The sequence below is a fragment of the Entelurus aequoreus genome, linkage group LG25 (genome assembly GCF_033978785.1).
Source record: "Entelurus aequoreus isolate RoL-2023_Sb linkage group LG25, RoL_Eaeq_v1.1, whole genome shotgun sequence".
Classification (NCBI taxonomy): Eukaryota; Metazoa; Chordata; class Actinopteri; order Syngnathiformes; family Syngnathidae; genus Entelurus; species Entelurus aequoreus.
The window spans coordinates 23,273,900-23,288,857 of record NC_084755.1 but is presented as its reverse complement, the minus strand read 5'-3'; the positions used below and the strand labels follow the sequence as shown (position 1 = coordinate 23,288,857).

The 14,958-nt window shown below is 39.2% G+C and overlaps 1 protein-coding gene across 3 annotated transcripts in view; it reads right to left on the bottom strand.

Annotated features, from left to right (window-relative positions):
* Positions 1-14,958, bottom strand: part of cacna1ia (calcium voltage-gated channel subunit alpha1 Ia) — a 566,877-nt gene that overhangs the window by 545,467 nt on the left and 6,452 nt on the right. The window contains exon 1 of one of the 3 annotated variants that reach the window (XM_062036516.1): positions 13,575-13,992. The exons of 1 other annotated variant lie outside the window; for it this stretch is intronic. In XM_062036516.1, the coding sequence (XP_061892500.1) occupies positions 13,575-13,659 (85 nt within the window). In that variant the 5' untranslated portion in view covers positions 13,660-13,992. Of the gene's footprint in view, positions 1-13,574; positions 13,993-14,958 lie in introns of those variants that run through there. One more of the 3 variants, XM_062036514.1, reaches the window with a different exon arrangement.

Here is a 14,958-nt window from a genome sequence, read left to right as displayed (position 1 = left end):
GCATAGGAATCTTCATACAACAGGAGTCAAGGAGTGGAATTGCCGAGTGCCATCCAGCTGAAGATGTGCTGCTTAAATAGTGTCGGGCTGATTGGCCACAGCTGTGCACGTCTCACAACTCCGCCCACAGGGAAACACCGGAACTCTAGGAAGAAGACAAACAATAAGAGCCAGGTCTGCTGCACCAACAAAGGCAAACTGAACACAAACCACAAGATGGCAGCAGGCGGTGACATCTAGTTTCTTATAATGAAGCCGACAGTTGACTTTGGAATATTTAGGAGCGAGGAAATTTCCCCGACTGGATTTGTTGCACAGGTGGCATCCTATGACAGTTCCACGCTGGAAATCACTGAGAGCGGCCCATTCTTTCACAAATGTTTGTAGAAACAGTCTCCATGCATAAGTTCAGTCTGGCCCGCTTGGGAGTAGATGTTCCTCCATGTGACCCCTGAGCTAAAATGAGTTTGACACCCCTGATCTAGTCTCACTTCGGCTCGTCTCTTTTAAAAAGCCAGCTGTGAAATAGCCGTGACATGAATACCAATTCCGGGAAGATATACGCCATGTGTGAAAACTAAATAAATGCAACAACGGCTTCAGCTGTAATAAGAAGCACTCTCTCCAGAGTGAAGTAAGCATGATATAATGACGATATTAAAGCACTGATGGTGCAGGCTGCAAGAAACAATCAAGATGGAAGCAGGAAGAGGAGCTTCTGATGAAATCCGCACTCTTATGTTGCCAACAACAATAACAGCTGCTGCTCTAATAACTGGCCCAATTAGGACTGAGAAGCAGAACTCTGATTGGTGGAGCATAACTTTCCATCCAGTGTTGCGAGTAATATGTCACAAAAGTGACACAGTTACAATCAGTAAGGCATTACTAACAAAGTTACGATAAAATTGTACCCACTGTGCACACTACAATGTCAGTTATATAACCTTGTGGTGACCTGATGGTGGCTTTTCCCAGGACAGATCCATTTTTTTACAATCTTTAAAATAATCTTCTCGTATCCCAGTCGGCACACGTTACTCTTACTTCACGGATACAAGTTTTTATTGTTTTAGAGCTATTTTTGGAGTACTTTCCTTGGTGCGTGTTTGTCTGATGTTCAGATCCTAGCAGATCGCTGTCCAAGGGCACATCACCTTCAGCTCCGAGTTTGCCATTTAAAAAGGGGATATGCACTCTATTTTTGTTTCATCTGACATCACATGGACAAAAGGTAAGACCTTCTGGAGGAAAGTTCTGTGGTCAGAAGAAACAAAAATGTTGCTGTTTGGCCACAATACGTTTGGAGTAGAAAGGGTGAGGCCTTTAATCCCAGGTACACCATACCTACTGTCAAGCATGGTGGTGGTAGTATTATGCTCTGGGGCTGTTTTGCTGCCAATAGAACTGGTGCTTTACAGAGAGTAAATGGGACATTGAGAAAAGAGGATTGCCTCCAAATTCTTCAGGACAACCTAAAATCATCAGCCCGGAGGTTGGGTCTTGGGCACTGTTGGGTGTTCCAACAGGACAATGACCCCAAACACATGTCGAAAGTGGTAAAGGAATGACTAAATCAGGCTAGAATTAAGGTTTTAGAATGGCCTTCCCAAAGTCCTGACTTAAACGTGTGGACAATGCTGAAGAAACAAGTCCATGTCAGAAAACCAACAAATTTAGCTGAAATGCACCAATTTTGCCAAGAGGAGTGGTCAAAAATTCAAGCAGAAGCTTGTGGATGGCCACCAAAAGCGCCTAATTGCAGTGAAACTTGCCAAGGGACATGTAACCAAATATTAACATTGCTGTATGTATACTTTTGACCCAGCAGATTTGGTCACATTTTTAGTAGACCCATAATATTCATAAAATAACCAAACTTCATGAATGTTTTTTGTGCTCCAATCACTCTATCACAAAAAGATAAGAGTTGTAAAAATGATTGGAAACTCAAGACAGCCATGACATTGTTCTTTACAAATGTATGTATACTTTTGACCACGACTGTATGTATGTATGTATGTATATAATATATATATATATATATATATATATATATTAAGGCTGCAACTAACGATTAATTTGATAATCGATTAATCTGTCGATTATTACTTTGATTAATCGATTAATAATTGGATAAAAGAGACAAACTACATTTCCATCCTTTCTAGTATTTTATTGGAGAAAAAAACAGCAGACTGGCACCATACTAATATTGATTATTGTTTCTCAGCTGTTTGTACATGTTGCAGTTTATAAATAAAGGTTTATTTAAAAAATAAAAAAATTATAAAAAAATAAAATAAAAAATTGCCTCTGCGCATGCGGATAGCTTAGAACCAACGAATCGATGACTTAATTAATCGGCAACAATTTTTATAATCGATTTTAATCAATTGGTTGTTGCAGCCCTAATAAATAAATTATATATATATATATATATATATATATATATATATATATATATATATATATATATATACATATATATATATATATACATACATACACACACACACACTCATATACTGTATATATATCATCATATATGGTGGTCTTATCATCACTGAGCAAGAGGTCTGCATTTAAACATAATTAGAATTTGGCATTATCTGTACAAGGTGTCGGTGCGATTTCCCCAAAGCAAGATCTTTTTCTTTGAGCTAGCATATATTACTATTCCCCAGGATGCAATCCGTCAGATGCATGCACGCTCACAGCACCACCCTGTCGGTCACACGCACTTGTGGTCATATTCGCCATGACACGATAGCAGAGCCTGTGGGCGACTACGCGCATGAGTCAACAGCCCGGTCTGCTGGGAGGCATATGTGACTCACGTTTGCAGGATGTGAGCGGGAGCAAAAGGAGGGCCCCAAGCCTGCAACACCTGCTTTGTTATACTAATACTTTATCCCTGCATCATTGACTTTTCTCCTGGAGGAAGCAGACACGTCAATGTGGAATTCATGATCATGATGCAGAAAATGTGTACTATTACATCTTCTCTTTTACTCATCAATTATGACCATTCCTATCAGTTTAACTCCATTCAGAGTGAAGTGAAGTGAAGTGAATTATATTTATATAGCTCTTTTTCTCTAGTGACTCAAAGCGCTTTACATAGTGAAACCCAATATCTAAGTTACATTTAAACCAGTGTGGGTGGCACTGGGAGCAGGTGGGTAAAGTGTCTTGCCCAAGGACACAACGGCAGTGACTAGGATGGCGGAAGCGGGGATCGAACCTGGAACCCTCAAGTTGCTGGCACGGCCACTCTACCAACCGAGCTATCCCGCCCAGAGAATACGTTTGTCAAGGTGCCACTACTGATATGGCCCCGTTCCTGGGTTGGATCTCATGTGAGACGAAGCGGGGGGGATGCTTTCGCAATGCAGTCTGCTGAAAATAATGGAAAGCACCACTCTAAGTTGGAATCGCCACAAAACACATTTTTAAATATTCACAACACTACTGCCATCTGGTGGCTAAAGTGGATGGTGCACCCCTCAATTTTTAGGTTGGTCACAAACACTCACAATAACATATGAAAAATAAGTGAGTTTATCAAAGAAGCAGTTATCAGTCACGGTTTTTCGATAATTTTTATTTAAAACAGTAATACTAACCGTCTGGAGTTTTACCCCGGTTTATATTATTACCATTATTAACCTAATTTTCTGTGTCCAGTCTAATGTCCACCCAAAAATATACCTCCAGTGTATAAAACCCAAAACCAGTGAAGTTGGCACGTTGTGTAAATGGCAAATAAAAACAGAATACAATGATTTGCAAATCCTTTTCAACTTATATTCAATTGAATAGACTGCAAAGACAAGATTCTTAACGTTCAAACTGGAAAACTTTATTTTTTGCCAATATTAGCTCATTTGGAATTTGATGCCTGCAACATGTGTCAAAAAAGCTGGCACAAGTGGCAAAAAAAGACAGAAAGGTGAGGAATGCTCATCAAAAACTTATTTGGAACATCCCACAGGTGAACAGGCTAATTGGGAACAGGTGGGTGCCATGATTGGGTATAAAAGCAGCTTCCATGAAATGCTCAGTCATTCCCAAACAAGGATGGGGCGAGGGTCGCCACTTTGTGAACAAATGCGTGAGGAAATTGTCCAACAGTTTAATAACAACATTTCTCAACGAGCTATTGCAAGAAATTTAGGGATTTCACCATCTATGGTCTGTAAAATCATCAAAAGATCCAGAGAATCTGGAGAAATCACTGCACGTAAGCAATGATATTACAGACCTTCGATCCCTCAGGCAGTACTGTATCAAAAAGCGACATCAGTGTGTAAAGGATATCACCACAAGGGCTCAGGAACACTTCAGAAAACCACTGTCAGTAAGTACAGTTCATCGCTACATCTGTAAGTGCAAGTTAAAACTCTACTATACAAAGCCAAAGCCATTTATCAACAACACCCAGAAACGCCGCCGGCTTCGCTGGGCCTGAGCTCATCTAAGATGGACTGATACAAAGTGGAAAAGTGTTCTGTAGTCTGACGAGTCCACATTTCAAATTGTTTCTGGAAACTGTGGACGTTGTGTCCTCCGGAACAAAGAGGAAAAGAACCATCCGGATTGTTATAGGCGCAAAGTTGAAAAGCCAGCATCCGTGATGGTATGGGGGTGTATTAGTGCCCAAGGCATGGGTAACTTACACATCTGTGATGGCACCATTAATGCTGAAAGGTACATACAGGTTTTGGAGCAACATATGTTGCCATCCAAGCAACGTTACCATGGACGCCCCTGCTTATTTCAGCAAGACAATGCCAAGCCACGTGTTACAACAGCGTGGCTTCATAGTAAAAGACTGCGGGTACTAAACTGGCCTGCCTGTAGTCCAGACCTGTCTCCCATTGAAAATGTGTGGCACAATATGAGGCGTAAAATACCACAACGGAGACCCCCGGACTGTTGAACAACTTAAGCTGTACATCAAGCAAGAATGGGAAATAATTCCACCTGAGAAGCTTCAAAAATGTGTCTCCTCAGTTCCCAAACGTTTACTGAGTGTTGTTAAAAGGAAAGGCCATGTAACACAGTGGTGAACATGCCCCTTTGCCAACTTTTTTGCAATGTGTCGCTGCCATTAAATTCTAAGTTAATGATTATTTGCAAAAAAAAATGTAGTTTCTCAGTTCAGATATTAAATATATTGTCTCTGCAAATCATTGTATTCTGTTTTTTTTTTACGAATTACACAACGTGCCCACTTCACTGGTTTTGGGTTTTGTATTTGCAAAGTAAAAATTCCCTTCAGCTATAAGTTTGGCCAGGGAATGAATGATACGGTACATCCACAAATTGTCTGTGTGTGAAACGGGCTATGTAAATAACTCTTCATCTCCATAAAGATGAGGGGTGCTTCAGTTACACGATTAACACCCATGGGTTCATTACCACCAGCATATAGCGTGAAACTCGACACCCGTCATTTCATATTTCATGTAATATTACAAAATGCATCTTTTTCTGTTTTTTTTTAAATATTTTTTATTTGTTGCGACCATTACAATGAAGAACACCGCACATTTAAACTTGTACAGCACAGCATGTCTGAAAAGGAGTAGGAAGAAGCACTTTTTGAGTCATCTGTGCCACATTTTTATATATTTTTTTGTTTTTGTTCTTCGCTGTGGAATATCGACATGGCAAATCGAACCTCTTCCCTGCGCTCTCTTTCTCTCTGGCCGTCTCAGGCGAAGCATGGCAGGAAGCCCTGCAGGCACAGTGTGAGGCTGCCCTCAGCACACACACTCCTGTAAAGCCATTGTTTCACCCTACTGGATAATGGCAGCACTCACAGCAGCCTCACGGTCGCCTTTCTTCTCGTCTTCCTTTTTTTATTTTGACGTTATCCCCTCCAACTGTACGTTTAGCCTCCGTCTCCCCCGACTCGTCTCTTGATCCTTCTCTCATGCTCGCCCCGGTGTCGCTCTGATGCACTTGATGACCCCCCGCAAACTCGCTTTCGCCTCACAGGTCTCACTCGTATGCCTTTCTTCTCATCTCTGCATGAATGTCTTTCTTTTAAATATAGTTTTGGCTCGTGACTCCATCTCATTTCTCATTTCACACACTTTCAGGTTAATGGTAAATGGTAAATGGGTTATACTCTATACCAGTGGTTCTTAACCTTGTTGGAGGTACCAAACCCCAGCAGTTTCATATGCGCATTCACCGAACCCTTCTTTAGTGAAAAATAAAATGTTTTTTTTTCAAATTCAAGACAAAGTTATATGTTTTTGGTAACACTTTAGTATGTGGAACATATTCTAAGTAACAAAGACTTAATTTAGAGTTATTTGGTTAGGGTTAGGGGGTTAGGGCCAGGGTTAGAGGGTTTTTTGATTGATTGAGACTTTTATTAGTAGGTTGCACAGTGAAGTACATATTCCGTACAATTGACCACTAAATGGTAACACCCGAATAAGTTTTTCAACTTGTTTAAGTCGGGGTCCACTTAAATTGATTCATGATACAGATATATACTATCATATATACTATCATCATAATACAGTCATCACACAAGATAATCACATTGAATTATTTACATTATTTACAATCAGGGGTGTGGAGGGAGGGGGGGGGGGGGAGTATGGACATCAAGTAGTGGACATAGAGAGAGAGAGAGAGAGAGAGAGAGAGAGAGAGAGAGAGAGAGAGAGAGAGAGAGAGAGAGAGAGAGAGAGAGAGAGAGAGAGAGAGAGATCAGAAGGCATAAGAAAAAGTATCTGCATTTGATTGTTTACATTTGATTATTAGCAATCCGGGGAGGGTGTTAGTTTAGGGTTGTAGCTGCCTGGAGGTGAACTTTTATTGCGGTTTTGAAGGAGGATAGAGATGCCCTTTCTTTTATACCTGTTGGGAGCGCATTCCACATTGATGTGGCATAGAAAGAGAATGAGTTAAGACCTTTGTTAGTTCGGAATCTGGGTTTAACGTGGTTAGTGGAGCACCCCCTGGTGTTGTGGTTATGGCGGTCATTTACATTAAGGAAGTAGTTTGACATGTACTTCGGTATCAGGGAGGTGTAGCGGATTTTATAGACTAGGCTCAGTGCAAGTTGTTTAACTCTGTCCTCCACCTTGAGCCAGCCCACTTTAGAGAAGTGGGTAGGAGTGAGGTGGGATCTGGGGTGGAGGTCTAGAAGTAACCTGACTAGCTTGTTCTGAGATGTTTGGAGTTTAGATTTGAGGGTTTTGGAGGTGCTAGGGTACCAGGAGGTGCATGCATAATCGAAAAAGGGTTGAACGAGAGTTCCCGCCAGAATCCTCAAGGTGCTTTTGTTGACCAGAGGGGAAATTCTGTAGAGAAATCTCGTTCGTTGGTTAACCTTTTTGATTACCTTGGTTGCCATTTTGTCACAGGAAAGGTTAGCCTCTAGAATGGAACCTAGGTAGGTGACCTCATCTTTCCTGGTGATGACACTGTCACCTACTTTTATGTTGAAGTCATTGACTCTCTTAAGTTTGATGTGGGACCCAAACAGGATGGATTCTGTTTTACCCAAGTGGATGGATAGCTTGTTGTCAGCGAGCCAGGTGCAAGTTCTACAGAGCTCAGCACTGAGGAGGGTTAGGGTTGTATGACGAATAAGGCATTAATAAGTACTTAATAATGACTAGTTAAGAGCCAATATGTTACTAATTTGCATGTTAATAAGCAACTAATTAATGGTGAATATGTTCCCCATACTAAAGTGTTACCATGTTTTTTTACTGGTGCACAAAATGAACATCACCTCGTTCAAAGAACAACACCAACACGGTGCATAAACTCACAACAAATTACACACCTGCAAATCAGTCTGACTTCTGCTGTTGCCGTATCCGTAATACGCCGATAGGGAGAAGTTTTTATTTACACGATGAGTCGGGTGTGTCTTGACCACCGCCGAACCCCTGAGCCCGACTCACCGAACCCCTAGGGTTCGATAGAACCCAGGTTAAGAACCACTGCTCTATACTCTCTTTTCTACCTTCAAGGTACTCAAAGCGCTTTGACACTATTTCCACATTCACCCATTCACACATCGATGGCGGGAGCTGCCATGCAAGGCCCTAACCACGACCCGTCAGGAGCAAGGGTGAAGTGTCTTGCTCAAGGACACGACGAGGTTGGTAGAAGCTGGGGATCGAACCAGGAACCCTCAGGTTGCTGGCACGGCCACTCTCCCAGCTGCGCCACGCCAAGTATCATCCCTGCAGGACGAGTGATAGCTATACATGCTTCACTACACACGATATTTGATGTGTTGAAAAATAGTCTAAGTTGACATCGTTAAGACAAGATTTCTCTATTTCCAATTATTGGCCATTGCGACAATCATCTTGACTTTGAACTCAGTACACACAACTGAATGAAGCGCATACTTAATCAACAGCCATACATATTACGCTAAGGGTAGCCGTATGAACAATGCCAACACTGTCATAAACATGTGCCATATAGTGACACCACACTAAACAACAATGACAAACACATTTTGGGAGAATATTTGCACCGCAACGCAACATAAACACTACAGACCCAAATTCCCAGAATTCTCTGGAGCACCAACTCTTCCAGGATGCTACAATATAAACAAACTTTATTGGTATATCTACACCTGACATCCACTGTGATGATACCAAGTACAGGAGTGTATCTAGTCAATACTACTATGATTATGTCAATATTTTTTAGTGTCACAAAATCTTTATATTATGTTTATAAACTGAGGAAATATGTCCCTGGACACATGAGGACTTTGAATATGACCAATGTATGATCATGTAACTAACGACTTGGTATCGGATTGATACCCAAATTTGTGGTATCATCCAAAACTAATGTAAAGTATCAAGCAGAAGAATAAGTGATTATTACATTTTAACAGAAGTGTAGATAGAACATGTTAAAAGAGAAAGTAAGCAGATATTAACAGTAAATGAACAAGTAGATTAAAAATTAATTTTCTACCACTTGTCCTTTATGATTTTGACAAAATAATAGAATGGAAAATGACACAATATGTTACTGCATATGTCAGCAGACTAAATTAGGAGCCTTTGTTTGTTTACTTACTACTAAAAGACAAGTTGTCTAGTATGTTCACTATTTTATTTAAGGACACACTTGCAATAAGAAACATATTATAATATATCGTAAGATTTTTGTTGTTAAAATAAAGCCAATAATGAGATTTTTTGTGGTCCCCTTTATTTAGAAAAATACCGAAATATTTTGGTATCGGGACAACACTAGTGTGGACTTTAATCATTTTGAGGAATATTTAAGCTTGTTTTATGATTCTGCGTAGTGATACCCTCATATCATGTGCCGTGCAATTCTTTGCCCAAAGGCTTTTGGGCAGTGTTTTTTTTTTTTCTTCCTGTGAGTCAACTCAGGGAGCTTCCACAGCATGCACTCATCAACCATTTATTTATCTTGTTAGCTTCCTTTGTTGCAAGCGGACAATGGTAATTAACGAGAGAGACTGGGAGCTAGAACTAATCAAAGTGTTTCGACATTCTTGCTTTTTTTTGCAGACTTTGATGCAAAATCGGAGGAGACAGCGTTTGTAAAGGTGGACTGTATACCCTCTAAACAAGTCATGTACAGTCGTGGTCAAAAGTTTACATACACTTGTAAAGAACATAATGTCATGGCTGTCTTGAGTTTCCAATAATTTCTACGACTCTTATTTTTTTTGTAATAGAGTGATTGGAGCACATACTTGTTGGTCACAAAAAACATTCATGAAGTTTGGTTCTTTTATGAATTTATTATGAGTCTACTGAAAATGTGACCAAATCTGCTGGGTCAAAAGTATACATACAGCAATGTTAATATTTGGCAAGTTTCACTGCAATAAGGCGCTTTTGGTAGCCATCCACAAGCTTCTGGTTGAATTTTTGACCACTCCTCTTGACAAAATTGGTGCAGTTCAGCTAAATTTGTTGGTTTTCTGACATTGTCCAAACGTCACAAAGTGTGGATAATCCAAAAAGTGGCATTCCAAAAGTCAGGACATTGGGAAGGCCATTCTAAAACATTAATTCTGGCCTGATTTAGCCATTCCTTTACCACTTTTGACATGTTTTTGCGGTCATTGTACTGCTGGAACACCCAACTGCGCCCAAGACCCAACTTCCAGGCTGAGGATTTTAGGTTGTCCTGAAGAATTTGGAGGTAATCCTCCTTTTTCATTGTCCCATTTACTCTCTGTAAAGTACCAGTTCCATTGGCAGCAAAACAGGCCCAGAGCATAATACTACCACCACCATGCTTGACGGTAGGCATGGTGTTTCTGGGATTAAAAGCCTCACTTTTTCTCCTCCAAACATATTGCTGGGTATTGTGGCCAAACAGCTCATTTTTTGTTTAATTTGACCACAGAACTTTCCTCCAGAAGGTCTTATCTTTGTCCATGTGATGTCATGAATGTTTTTTGTGACCAACAAGTATGTGCTCTAATCACTCTATCACAAAAAAGTAAGAGTTGTAGTAATTATTGGAAACTCAAGACAGCCATGCCATTATGTTCTTTACAAGTGTATGTAAACTTTTGACAACGTGTTTCTTAACCATTGTTGGGCTGCAAAAAAATACCTGTTTCTCAGTTGTGGTCCGTACTGGCCCGAGCGGTACTCCGTTGTAATTCACTCATCCACCACGTGTGGCTGTTATGACAATCATAAACAAACTGAATATGTTTAGAGCTAAAGTCATAAAGAACTTCTTAAGTGCATAAATTATGACTAAAAGGTCAATTTTATTGACAGTTTAGTTCAGAAACATATTCAATATTATTTTGGTTTTATTTATGTTAGCACAACATAGTTGTATGTACATTTATTTTAGGTCGTCCATCCATCCCTCCATTTTCTACCACTTGTCCCTATCGGGGTTGCGTTATTTATTAGTCTATTCTTATGCAGTATATTGGGTTAGTACTTATTTTTCTAATCAGTCTGACCAAATCCTAAGGTTTATGTGTTAAATAAATAATGATATTTGTGTTTAACACATGGTTACATTTTATTTGACAAGATTGTAAACTGTAAGCAGGTTAGATATAATTATTGAATACAAATAAAATCAAGAATAAGATTACTATTTCAGTGTTTATATTTGAATAGGCTCCCAGGCACCTCTGCAGTCCAGAACAAAAGGACGAAATGCCGACCAATAACATCATTTAGGGTCTATGTCACCACAACGCAAGGGTATATTTTGCATAGGCTCGGCCAGGGGTGTCAATCTCAAATCATATTGTTGATGTAGGTCACAGGTGTCAAACGTACGGCCCAAGGGGCCGGATCAGGCCCTCGAACATGTTTTATCCAGCCCGTGGGATAAGTTTGCTAAGTATAAAAATTAACCTGAAATTTTTGAATGAAAGAAACTGCTGTTCTAAATGTGTCCACTGGATGTCACAATAGCAATTCTTTGTATCTTTGTAGATGATGCTACATATGTATAAAATAAACCACATGATGTTAGTGCACCAGTCGAGGAAAATGATCAAACTACATAAATAACATGCTGTAACTTGATTTTGATATAACATTTTTATCTTGATAGATTGAACATTAACACCAATGAGTTGACTGATGAACTTTAGCACATAATTCATTCAGAAAATATAAATAACAAAAAATAAAGATTGAATACAATTAACCACGACATGTAAGTGTAAAAAAATCCCAACAACATTATGATTTGCACAAATTCAGAATGTGTTTGTTCTATTTCTAAACAAAGAAAACAATATTTTCTTTATTTTTAAGTTATCGTGCCGTGATTTTACCAGTCCGGCCCCCTTGGGAATCGATTTTTGTCCATGTGGCCCCCAATCTAAAATGAGTTTGACACCCCTGATGTAGAAGGCCCATATCTGCTATACAGATTTACTTTAGACAAGAGAAATGTGGAATACTTCTATTGTTGCCTTATTTGTATTTAACTTCATTAAATGGATTTATATTAATGTTTGGCGCAGCCGGACCGGATATAAAAATTAAAAAAAAGAAAGACCGAGGGGAAAATTGTCGGGACATGAGGGGGATAAGACAGAGACAGAGAGACAACAACAAAAACAACAACAATAATAACAATAGCAACCTCAACCTCAACGACAGCAGAACACACGTTAAACAATGGGTGTGAAGGTAAAAAGAATATGACTGAAAGAAAGTAAGCGCACAATTATTGTTTTGTTTTGTGTGGCAAAAATGACTTAGAAAGTTGAGGAATGCTCATCACCACTTATTTGGAACATCCCACAGGTGAACAGGCTAATTGGGAACAGGTGGGTGCCATGATTGGGTATAAAAGCAGCTTCTATGAAATGCTCAGTCATTCACAAACAAGGATGGGGCGAGGGTCACCACTTTGTCAACAAATGCGTGAGCGAATTGTCAAACAGTTTAAGAACAACACTTCTCAACAAGCTATTGCAAGGAATTTAGGGATTTCACCATCTAAGGTCTATAATATCATCAGAAGGTTCAGAGAATCTAGAGAAATCACTGCCCGTAACATTGAATGCCCATGACCTTGGATCCCACAGGGCGTACTGCATCAAAAACCGACATCAGTGTGTAAAGGATATCACCACATGGGCTCAGGAACACTTCAGAAAACCACTGTCAGTAACTACAGTTCGTCGCTACGAGTTAATGCAAAGCAAAAGCCATTTATCAACAACACCCAGAAACGCCGACGGCTTCGCTGGGCCCCAGCTCATCTAAGATGGACTGATGCAAAGTTGAAAAGTGTTCTGAGGTCTGACGAGTCCACCTTTCAAATTGTTTTTGGAAACTGTGGACGTTGTGTCCTCCGGAACAAAGAGGAAAAGAACCATCCAGATTGTTATAGGCACAAAGTTCAAAAGCCAGCATCAGTAACTTACACATCTGTGAAGGCACCATTAATGCTGAAAGGTACATACAGGTTTTGGAGCAACATATGTTGCCATCCAAGCAACGTTATCATGAATGCCCCTGCTTATTTCAGCAAGACAATGCCAAGCCACGTGTTACATCAACGTGGCTTCATAGTAAAAGAGTGCGGGTACTAGACTGGCCTGCCTGTAGTCCAGACCTGTCCCACATTGAAAATGTGTGGCGCAATATGAGGCGTAAAATACGACAATGTTATGTTTTGTGTGACAAGTAGCAGTGTTAAACAAAATGAGATCCTCGTACACAAACACACTTTCTGACAGTATTATGTACAGTTTCAGTTCTGTGCCAAAGGCTTAGTGATAGATTTTTTTAGAATGTGCTCTTTTTTTTTTTTTTTAGCTTTTTTAAAATGATCAACTTTCAAATTATGCCCCTTAAAGCGGACAAAAAGCACTGAATTACATTTCTAAATGAATATGTTTTAAAAAAAAAAAGATTATAATCTAAGCTTGTATGGACTCTTCCCATGTGCGTCACATTGTCTTGCTATCATGCACTTTCTTTAATGTACCATAACTACTGATACTAAGCTAACATTTAACAACCCAGCAAAGTAGCGTCCACAACACTTTTCAAATAAGATTCACATACCTGAGTCATGTGTTGTTGTCAATCCTTTGCAGTCCTTTTTGTCAAGGACATAAAATCCTAATATTAATGTTTCCATTCTTCCCATGTGGCTTTACCATGAATTGATTAACGTGAACCCCGACTTAAACAAGTTGAAAAACGTATTCCGGTGTTACCATTTAGTGGTCAATTGTACGGAATATGTACTGTACTGTGCAATCTACTGATACAAGTTTCAATCAATCAATCAAACTCAGGTGCTGAAAAACTTCTTCTTCAGGGGAGGCTCAGGCAGGCTGCATGCAGGCTACTTTATGCAGCTGCTGCCTCTCTGTTGGACTCCGGTACTGCATGTTACTTCTTTTGTTCTTTGTTTTTGTTTTTTGAGCCGCCTTGAAATTCAGATTCAGGGCTTTTAGATCAAAACATCCCTAATCTTTTTCTATTTTTGATTACCAGCATCCTGAGATGAATGAGATTGACTTTAGTGGAATTTGGAAGGGAATTTGGAAGGGAATTTGGAAGTGTTATTTTAGTAGGACGAGGATCATTAAAACCATCTATCTTAGGAACTAACTTCCTATTTTTTTTTTTTTTAAACTAATTGAATTTTATTTACCATATTTTTCAGACTATAAGTTGCAGTTTTTTTTTCATAGTTTGGCCGGGGAGCGACTTATGTGTGAAATTATTAACACATTACCGTAAAGTATGAAATAATATTATTTAGCTCATTCACTTAAGATTAGGAGTGACAGATTGTTTGGTAAACGTATAGCATGTTCTATATGTTATAGTTATTTGAATGACTCTTACCATAATATGTTACGTTAACATACCAGGCACGTTCTCAGTTGTACACGTACACTTATTTATCCTGTTGTTCACTATTCTTTATTTATTTTAAATTGCCTTTCAAATGTCTATTCTTGGTGTTGGGTTTTATCAAATACATTTCCCCCAAAAATGCGACTTATACTCCAGTGCGACTTATATATGTTTTTTACCTTCTTTATTATGCATTTTCGGCAGGTGCGACTTATACTCCGAAAAATACGGTACATCTAATTGTTATTGACATATAGCAAGGGTATCAAATGTACGGATCAGGCCAGTGAATAGACTATTTATTAGTCTAGTCTTATGCAGTATATTGGGTTAGTACTTATTGTTCTAATCAGCCTGACCAAAGCCTAAGGTTTATGTGTTAAATAAATAATAATATTGGTGTTTAACGCATGGTTTCATATTATTTGACAAGATTGTAAACTGTAAGCAGGTTAGATATAATTATTTAATATGAATAAAATCCAGAATAAGATTACTATTTCAGTGTTTACATTTGATAAGGTCCCGGGCCCCTATGTAGTGGAAATGATGGGCTCTGAGGTCAAAAAGGTTGAGA